The following is a 10,544-nucleotide window of genomic DNA, read 5'->3' as shown; positions in this document are numbered from 1 at the left end:
CCTGGTGTGTTTGAAGACCAAGTAGGGACATTTGTGTCGCTTGGGAGTCTTAGGAGGTGAGGCCAGAGAGATAAACAAAGGCTAAGTAGGCTGGCATCACCAACTCAATGGACACGAATTTGAGCAAGCTCCAGGAGATAGTGAAGGACAGGGAAGCCTGGTGTACTGCAGTCTGTGGGGTTGCAAAGAGTCAGATATGACTTAGCGACTGAACAAGTACGCTGGGGCCTTAAGGGGCTGTTCTAAGGACCTTGGCTTTTTCTCTGAGTGAGATAGGAAGACACTGTCTTTGAACGGATGAGTCACGTGGTCTGACATATGTTTGTGGGGTCGCTCAGGCAGCTTTGCTGAGAACAGTGTGAAGGTGAGAAACAGCAGAAGCAGAAGGCCTGGGTAGAAGCCTATTGAAACTAACGAGAGATGACGGGGGGCCCTTGGAACAACCCCTGAGCTGGAACAGCCTCAGGAGGGGCTGGATGAATTTTGTTCTTCCCATGGTGGGTGCTGAGCTGGGGCCATGGGTTTTTGTGTCTAGGGCAGTGCAAATATTCTCAGGGCAACAGAAGGTGGGGGTCAGAGTCACCAAGAGGCTGAAAATGAGGAGCCTAAGAATGTTGGGGAACTAGTCTGAACATAGCTCCCAGAGCTAGTCGGGGGTGGTGATGAGAAGGTAGGGGACCCTTTCCATGGTCTAATTAGAGAATAGGAGTCAGCATGGTTGGGAGGATTTGGGGCTCTCTCCTCCAGAGAGTTCTGGGCAGCATGGCACCCTATGAGTAAGATGCCCAAGCATTTTGATCTGTCATAGTTTATATCTGTTGTCCAGGTATAATTGTTACTGGCTCCCTGGTCACTCCCAAAGTGCCCCAGTACAGACAAACTATATGGTCACCTTCCTTATTAGGCTTGTTACTAATTCTGGCATTCTTATCCAGAAGTTATTTATTTTTTTCAGGCATTTTTCCAGGGATGTAAGGCACAGGATAGTGGGAGTAGTGCCTGTGTCCTCAAAGAAAAGGCAGTGATAGCTGATAAATAACAAACACACGTTATTATTATCATTAGCATCTCACAAACAACCAATATTTAAACGCAAAGAGTTTACTTCGTCCTTTCATTAGATCAGCATTTACTGAGGGCTTCTAAGAGCCAGACACTCCTGGAGTAAACACTAAGAATACGGACTCGAATGCTGCCCCCAGGAGCAGCTCCCAGTCTTACTAGCTTTGGGGGCATTCGGGCACTCAGGTTCTCATCATCACCTTTGGTCCTCACAACCGTCTCACAGGGGTATGTATTATTGTCTTCCTTTTTCAGGTTAGAGCGCTGCATCTCAGAAAGGTGATTTGTATAAGATCACATGAGGATTTAAGTCCAGGTCTTCTGAGCTTAGTTCTACTTCCAGGGCCGCGCCCAGCTTAGCTTTGATGGATGCATCTCTGAAGCGTTATCTCCCACTTCTGGCTGCAGCTACTGGACTAAGAAGAGTAAAATGTCTTGCAGCGGGGAGGGTGGGGAGAGGGAACCTTTCAGCTCGCTGTTCCCTTGTGGGAAAGCCTTCCTTCCTGAGGGTGAAAGTGAAAGTAAAAGTCACTCAGTTGTGTCTGACTTTTTGAGACCCCATGGACTGTATAGTTCATGAATTCTCCAGGCCAGAATACTGGAGTGGGTAGCCTTTACCCTTCTCCAGGGAATCTTCCCAACCCAGGGATCGAACCCAGGTCTCAAGCACTGCAGGAGGATTCTTTACCAGCTGAGCCACAAGGAAAGCCCAAGAATACTGGAGAGGGTAGCCTATCCCTTTCCCAGCAGATCTTCCCAACCCAGGAATCGAACTGGGATCTCATGCACTGCAGGTGGATTCTTTACCAACTGATGAGCTATCATCTTATATTTTGGCTGTAGTGTCTGCCCTAGGGGCTTCCCAGGTGGCACTAGTGGTAAAGAACCTGCCTGTCAATACAGGAGGCCTAAGAGGCATAGGTTCAATCCCTGGGTTGGGAAGATCCCCTGGAGGAGGGCATGGCAAGCCACTCCAGTATTCTTGCCTGGAGAAGCCCATGGACAGAGGAACCTGGTGGGCTACAGTCCATAGGGTTGCAAAGACTCGGACACATCTGAACCGACTTAGCATACACGCACGCACACATGTATGTCCTAGATTGGAAGGGGGGAAAAGATCCGTGTTTATATTCGCATCTCAGATCTCGATTCACTGTGTGATGATGTTGGCCAAATTACTTAGCATCTCTGGATGGTCCTCAGTGTCCCCACCTGTGACACAGGCTGAGTTATTGCTCGTATTCCAGGATGGCCAAAGGGATGAAAATGCGGAATCAGAGCCGGCTCCCGAAGACCTGTAGCGTGGGGATGAACAGTATGGTGGAAATTTTCTGAGTGATGTTGGGAGATGGCACAGACATGGTCCTCTGCAGAGGACCCAGCGTGTTCCTCTCTGAAGACGCTATCCTTCACCCCTGCCACATCCATACACTGGGGAGAGTGCCCTGGATCTCCCTGGACTGATGACTGACAGTTTCCTTTCCTACTGCTCCTTCCCCTCCACCCCCTTCCCTGGAGGCCCTCTGACTCCCTCTGGCTATTTATGGCATCTCCTAGGGGCCCAAATTCCTGCCTTGTCCCTGGCTTTCCTTTCCAAGCTAGTCCAGTTTCCCTGGCTGGCCCCAGAATGCAGCAGTTAATCTAGGGGGTCGGGTGCCAGGAGCTGGACCACTCCTCCTGCAGCTGCCACTGTCCTCTTTTTAGTATGGGCTCCCCCCCCACTCCCCTGTGTTAGCACTCTTGGGTATGTTTCTATCAATAAACTGCTTCTGTAGAGGAGGAAAATGAGAGACAAGTATTTATTTCAGTGGTGTCAGTGGGGTGCTGGGACTTGAACTCAAGTCTGTCAGCCTCCAAGTTCCATGCTTTTCCCACTATGTTATGTTGCCTGGAATTCAGTAATGTGAGAGCTGACACCAGCCCAACCCTCCCTGGGGCTTGATGGGGTTCTAAGCAGGTCACATAAATGAACTCATTTACTCCTCATAAGGATGTTGGGGTAGGTACTAGTATTTCCTTCATTTCACTGGTGGGGGAAATTGAGATCAGAGAGGGTAAGTGGCTTGCCCAAAGTCACACAGCTAGTGAAAACAGAGCTTTGGGCTTCTAGAGTCTTAAGTCCTTACCTTTCAGTCCCGACTGCTATCAGGACCCCTGAGGCCAGGCTCTGAGGGTGGAGGGGCAAGAAGGGGACCAGGGGAGAAGGTGTTCTTGCAGGGAGACTGAGCTCTGGGAGCAACTTGTGTATGAGGGGTGTGTGTGTGTGTGTGTGAAGGGGTATAGGTATAGAGACAGCAGACAGCAGGTGAGTGGGAATGGGAACCCACAAGGGAATTCTCCTACTGTCTTAGGACCCAGCCAGCCCCCCTGTGTCTGGGAGGCGCTGGGTTAGGCCCAGGGCCTGCCTCTCTCGGCCCTGTTTCCCATGGTCATTTCAGAAAACCTTCCGAGGGCCTAGGAGGCACTGAGGAGGAGGTGGCAGGGTCATGCATGGCTCTTCCTCGGGTCTCGGCCAGAAGCCGAGCTGCCCTCACCGGGAAGGGAGTAGAGAGGCCTCGAGGGGGCCGATGGAAAATAGCTGCCTCGCCAGGGGAAGGTTTAAATTCTCACTCTGTGAAAGCAGATACTCGGGAGCCCGCTGATGGAGTGGATGCAGGGCAGCTGGCGCCCCAACAGTGCGTTGCCCCGGAGACCCAGCCCGGCTGTGCCCGCCCCCCGGTCACCACCGAGATGAGGAATACAAACAGCGGGCCGCGGGCACCGGGCACCCCCTGGTGGCCAGGAGCCTGCCCGCTGGCAACCACTCTGTTGACATAAACAACAGGGGTGTCCAGAGCCTGGGCGGGGTGCAGCGAGGGGGCCCCGGGGCTCCCAGAGTCTGAGGTTCCCTGGGAAGGGAGGAGAAACTCCAATCATGCAGGGCGGAATGGAGTTTCCAGTCTTCTCCGGGGCAGGACACTGTGCTTGGCTGGCCATGCAGGACGCACGGCCCCGGGGAAAAATGGTGACAACCGGGACTTTAGTCCTGGTCACCTTGGTCTTCCATTCCAGCGGCCACTCCCAGCACCACCCGGCCCCCAGGGCTGGCTGGCTCTTTGAGTCTTTGAGGAGCGCGATCTGATTAGAATCATGCCCATTAGGTGACTAATAGTATTCCCCTTTGAAGGGGTGTTTGCAGGGCCAAAGAACCTACTGGGAGAAAGCGATAAACTTAACAATCAACTTCTCAGAGGAGACTTGCAGCCCTCGGAAATGTGCTGGAGCAGGTGCAGGTGGAGCGGGAAGGAGCTCACTGGGTGCTTCTCTGCCCAGGTCATTTCTGGGCAGGCTGGGGGGACCTCAGAGATACAGACACCAGCGGGACAAACGAGGCTGATTAGACACCCCCGCCCGTGGCTCCTGGTGTGACAAAGAGGGCTTCTTCTAGCTTGCAGGTTAGAAGAGGGGGCCTTTGTTATGAGGGGTCCTTGAAAGCTTGGTTGGGGGAAGGGGCCTCGGTAGACTCTGCATGAAGGTGGAGGTGGGCAGTCCAGATTTGAGTGGATGCCCGCCAAAGTCAGGCTTTGTTCGGACGGGTAACTTTGTCACTGATGAAGATCAGCAAGAAAGCTTTAAAACAAAAATATCTTGTGCTGGTTTTCTGAAACTACAAGAAAAGGGAACTCTGGAAAGACTCTGAAACAGGGGAACCCCGGGAGATAGAACAGGTGGAGCACAAAGGAAGCAAGACTTTGGAGCCCTGGCTTGGTCATGACTGTACTCAAGGGCCTTACGCCTCCACTAGAGCATCGCCCCTACCTGCCCATAGGGCAGGACTAATGTTTGTCCACTGGACATACACCTACCAGCCTGCCCACCTCACCTGCCACTGTGTATCCCCATTCTGCAGACACTAGCAAAAGCAGGAAGGAGAAAGGGACTGGGGAGCAAAGACAGGATGAAGATACAGCAGAGTGAGAGATCGCCCTGCCTCCTGGGGTTGCCACTTCACCAGGAGCTGCTCCCCACCTCTCCAGACATCGGTGAAGGGCTTGTCTCTCCCCCACCCACCGAGTGAATCACATTCAGACACCATGTGTCTGCTCAGAGGCAAATGGAAAAACACTGCCCGAGAACACAGAAGCACACACGTAGCTCAGATGGTGGAATCCCAGGACACATCTGGCAAACGGAGGAAACAGCTCCGACTCTATTTAGGCACAGCTCTAGGTAACGAGAGAGGAGGGACCAAGGGCAGTGTGTATTCCAGGCTGGGCTCAGAAGTGGAAGGTTGGGTAGAGGAAGGGCGAGAGGCCAGGCAGGTGGAGGGGTGAGGGGGCGCGGGGATTAGAACTCCCGCTCAGGAACCAGGGAGCTACTGCTGAGGGGGATATTAAGGACAACTTTGGGGTCAGAGGATAAGTTTGAGGTTGGGGATCCTGTCCTTTCTGGCTGTTTTTGCACAAAGCCAGGAAGCCCTTTATTTGGCTCATGCCTTGCCAGGCAGTCAGACTATTCCAGGGCTTGGGACACTGTGCAAATCAAGCTTCCTTCTAGGACCAATATCCAAAACTAGAGGCATGTAAAACTCTGGGCTTGCGGTGTCCACTTGTTCTAGGGCAGTCGGAGTCACATGAGCGACACGGTGCATCTTCTTGGAGATCCAGTTTAATTTCTAGAATTAGTTGGCAACATCAATACAGTTGGTAGCAAGTATCTATAATGCCTACATGAGATGGTAAAGACAATGACAAATATCTCTGGAAGGTCCATATGTTGAAATGGATAAGAACCCATGCAGTGTGACTCCTAAGCATGTCCTTTATCATTTATAAATTTAAATAGTTACCTGGATCAATGGAGTTTTCAGTTCAACTAAAAGCAGCTTTAAAAAAATCTGTTTGAGGTGAAGTCAAAATCCATGTGAATGTGTGCAATAAAGCGTTCACCATTTTGTGCCTGTGGCACCGGTCAGGCTGATCCACAGACCCATGGGGAAGGTCATTTAGCCTCTCGGCACTTAGGAAGTCCGGGAAGTACTTCTAGAGTCTCAGGGCAGAGTGGATCTCCATTGCCACGTGAGTCAGAACCACGGGTACTCATTAAACAGGTCTCCTCTTAGGACAGCTAACATTTATTGAGCACTTTCTCTGTGCCAGATGTATTCACTCTTTCCTCAGATTCTCTGAGGTCCCCATATTACAGATGACGAAAATGAAGCATAGACAATGAAGTAAATTGTACTGGATTATCAGTTAATGAATGACAGAGTCAGTGTCCAAGCCCAAGTTGATCTGTCTCCAAGGTCAGAACTGCAAACCACTGCACCCTATCTATGGGCCCCCATTCCTCAAGCTGATTTGATTCTGTGAGTCTGGAGCAAGGCTGGAGTCCAGGTCATCAACCAGGGCTCCAGGAGGTCACTAGGCTGCACTTTGAGAGGCAACACCCCCACAGCAGCTCTTCTCAATCTGCTTGCACGTTAGAACCACCTGAGAAGTTTCAACAGCTCTGAATGCCCTTGTGCGTGCCAAGTTGCTTTAGTCGTGTCTGATTCTTTGTGACCCTATAGACCATAGCCTGTGAGGCTCCTCTATCCATGGGGTTCTCCAGGCAAGAATACTGGAGTAGATTGCCATGCCCTTCTCCAATGAATGCCATTCCCTCCCCGAAAAGAGAGGCTTTTTCGGTTGGCCCAGTGTCGGGGCAGGTGTTGGTGGGGGGCTGGTCAGCATTATCTTTTAATGGGACAATGTGTTCATTTACTTAATCAGTTAATCAGTCAAAGATAAATGAACACCTTCCCTGTGCCCTGTGCCACCCTGGGGCTGGGGCCACAAGGGCAGGTGGAACACAGGTGACCCATGGGCCCCGCTGGGCAGAGCATGCCCAGAGGAGGCGGGGAGGAGGAGATCCCTTCTCGCTTGCCCTTCCTTGGTGAGTTCCAGGAACAGCCCGTCTCCTTCTCAAATGTAATGTCCTCTGGCTGTTCCCCCTGTGTGGTCCTTCCCCGCCCCCACCCCCCGCCCCCGCAAGGGGTGTATTTGGTCCCAGACCCAGAACTCAACTCACAGAATCTAAGGTTGTCACAGCAAAGGGAGCCCTGAAAGACCATCTGTGCTCGGAGCTCTCTAATTTCAGTGAGCAGCTGAGAGAAGTGCTGAGCGCTTGTTAAATCCAAAGATGCCTAAGCTCACCCCCAAAGTTCTGATTCTTAGGTCTTGGGTAGGGTACGAGGAACATGCATTTTTACTTCCTGTGGGATCTTAGTTCCCTGACCAGGGATTGAACCCATGCCCCCTGCACTGGGAGCATGGGGTCTTAACCACTGGACCACCAGGGAAGTTCCTATGCATTTTTAATAAGCTTCCGGATGGCTCTGGAACATCCTCAGGGGTGGTTCTCAGGTGGGCTACACATGAGGAAGTCCTGGCAGTTTTAAAAACACCAATGCCCAGGCGCATCCCTAGAGAGTCTGGTTGATATTTTTAAAAGCTCCTTCCACAAGGCACCTGGGCCTTCCAGCTGGCCTTGTTTAGGTTTTAGGGAGGCAGCCCTGGGGCCATCACTTCTTGCCACCATCAGGGCTTTGAGACAACAGGAGAAGAAAGCAAGAGGACGGAAGAGAGGAAAATTTAAAAAAGCCATTAGGAAGGTTTAGAAAGGGAAATAAGAGAGAAGGCTGGACAAAAAACTCCTCCTCAACTCACTGGTCAGCACTGAGGCTTACATCTTTTTTCAACATTAGTGTAATTAATATAATTAATTAAGATTAATTATAGAAATTGAAAAAGACTAGTATGACATATATAATGCATAATGTATCATATAACTATTATATATGATATTATTGGTGTAATTAATATGATTAATTAAAATAAATTAATTATAGAAATTGAAAGAGTAGATACACGTATAAATGAGCCACTTTGTTGCACATTCGAAACTAATACAATATTGTTAATCAACTACATGCCAATATAAAAAATTAAAATAAAATAATTAAATAAGATTAATATAATATAGAATATATTATTTTATAGGTGGTATATAATATATATTTATCTATTATGATACATAATATAAAATAAACAATAAATATATTGTTCGACAAGATAATTGGTATCCTTTCTTACTTTCTGTGGCTTTTCAGAAACTTTGTTTTTCAAGTAATTAAAAATCTAAGTCCCAAATTTTGAGTGAGGTTTGGCAGGGCATTCACACCGTCATTCATGTGCGTGTGTGCACACACACGCACACACACACACACACAGACATGTCCATTCCCACCCAGCTATCCTGAACCTCACACACTTCACATCATACCTGGAAAGTTAGTTAGGATTTTATTCATTGATGCTATTAATACTAAATTAATTCTTATTAATACAGGACTTATTACTTTGTATTAAATGTGAACTGTTTCCTCCCTCTCCCATGTCTCTGAATCCTAATGGGAAGTGGCACCAGGGGGACCCAGGACAGCGGCCGCATTGGATCAAGTCACCTTCAGGGACTCAGCAACCTCTGGCCACCGCCCTCCCCTCCACAGCCTGCCCGTGGTCTCCTCCGCCCCTACCCCGGCCTCCCTCCTCTCCCCTGATCCCGGCCTCAGTCACTCCTCTCCCCCGGGGCCGGTCCTCAGGACAAAGGCTGTCCCTCCACAGGTGGTGGGTGATGGCAACGGCCACGGTGAGCCAGGCCAGGTAGGGCAGCAGCAGCAGGGTGGCAGCTTGTTGATGGGGATGCCAGAGCAGAGCCATGCCCATCACCAGCCCGAAGAGCAGCAGCAGGTGCAGCAGGGCCTGGGCGAGGGCAGGGCGGTCAGGCGGGCTGCCCTGGGAATTGCGCTTGACCTTTCTGCAGCACCCTGGAGCCAGTGAGCCAAGTTCCGGGCGCTCTGTGCGCCCCACGGAAGTTCAGGGCAGCCTGCCCCACCGCCCCGCCGCTACCTGCCTGCACCTGACGGCCCTGCCACGCTCCCTGCTTCGGAGGCCGGGCGGCCTCCCTGCCCCCTGCCCTGCCCACTGCTGAGCTCTGGCGCCTTACCAGGCCGGGGTGTGGGCTGCCAACAGGAGGATCAGGACATCAGCTGATGGTGAGCTGCACAGCCTAGAGACCGAGGGGCAGCGGCTGCCCAAAGCCCCCTCCCAGGCCCTTCCACACCCGGTGGGAGGCATAGCTGTGGACAGACGGTGGCAGAAATGCTCAGAGGAGGCTGATTCATGGTAAATTGGGCCTTGTGGTTGCCAAGAGGGAATCCTTTGTGGGGTGAAACGGGGGGGTAAGTGGGTCTAGGCATCCTTTGAGGGCAGGGGGGAGGTAAGGGAGGGTGGGCTGGAATCCTAGGCGGGTACAGAGGAGACACCCCGAAAGAGGCAAGATGAGGTCCCATCCCTTTAGAGATCAGCGTGCAGCAGCAATTCAGGGATGGGAGACTTGCTCCCAGCCCAGAGCATGAGAAGCTGGTACTCAGCCTGTGATGGAGTAGATGGTTGTCCACGCCAGCAACAACTCTGGGGTGGGCACCAGGGCAGCTTTCTCAGGCTTCACACCAGTCGGGCATCGAGTGATGGATGAGCAGCCAGACAAGGGTGGGCCCCAGGAGGGGCAGGACCACGAAGATGGCCCCTTGAGGCCACATTCTTCTGGAGGAGGTGCAATCTGGGGAGGCAGAGAACAGGCTGATGGTGGCCTTCCCCTAGTCCCTTCCCCGCATCTGCCTGTCTGTCTGCTCCTACCTGACACTCTTTCCCGGCCTGAGCCTCTCATAGGAGGTCTAGTCCTGGACGCCGCCTGGGGTCTGCTCCCAGCCCCCTCCTCTGAGCCTACCCTGCCTTCCCCCCTTTCCACATTCCATGGACTTACTTTCTCCACGCCACTCATGCAGCACTCAAGAGTGTCCCGTCTAGGACTGACAACTCCTTTCCAGTGAAAGACTCCTCTCCCCCAATGTGTGTCTGACTCCTGGATCTCAGGTCCAGGATCGCCCATCTTTTCTCCCTCCCACAATGGATGGCACTTGGCCAGGTACATAGCAGGCCCTTGAGGGAGGGCAGTGTCTGAGACTGAACTCAACCAAGCCGACATAACCAACCTGGAAGAACCACGTTTGGAAGATAGGAGCCAGAGAACCCTGGACTTCCTTTCCAGTCCAGAACCAGCCAGCCCCTCTGGCCCAGGCTTATCTCACTATATCAGACTGGAAAACCCCAGGGGCCCACTCTGCCGGAGCTCCCACCCAAATTCAGACTCAGCTGATTGACACTATGGGTTCCTTGCTCTGAAGTTCTCATCTATGCAGAGGGGCTCCGGGAGGTTCCCCCTCCACCTCTCCACTTCCAGAGGGTCGGGGCCACAAACACACGTACCCAGATGTCTTGTGGCCTGACCTCTCAAGGGAACAACCGCTTGGTCTCTGATTAAAACGCTGCCATGCTCACTTGTATTTTGTTCCGCGTCTTCCTTTGCAAATGGGGTGAGGCACAGACCGTCCTCCAACA

The 10,544-nt window shown here is 51.9% G+C and overlaps 1 protein-coding gene across 1 annotated transcript; it reads right to left on the bottom strand.

The window, feature by feature from the left end:
- Positions 1–3,668: 3,668 nt before the first annotated feature.
- TSPO2 (translocator protein 2) lies at positions 3,669–9,685 on the bottom strand. Its single transcript, XM_043908707.1, is given in 4 exon segments — positions 3,669–3,950; positions 8,661–8,846; positions 9,091–9,223; positions 9,597–9,685. Coding segments are annotated over 4 exon segments (690 nt in total).
- Positions 9,686–10,544: the final 859 nt, after the last annotated feature.

The sequence above is a fragment of the Cervus elaphus genome, chromosome 7 (genome assembly GCF_910594005.1).
Source record: "Cervus elaphus chromosome 7, mCerEla1.1, whole genome shotgun sequence".
In the NCBI taxonomy this organism is placed as follows: domain Eukaryota; kingdom Metazoa; phylum Chordata; class Mammalia; order Artiodactyla; family Cervidae; genus Cervus; species Cervus elaphus.
Note: the sequence above shows the minus strand (reverse complement) of the source record. Positions and strands in the feature narration are given on the sequence as shown.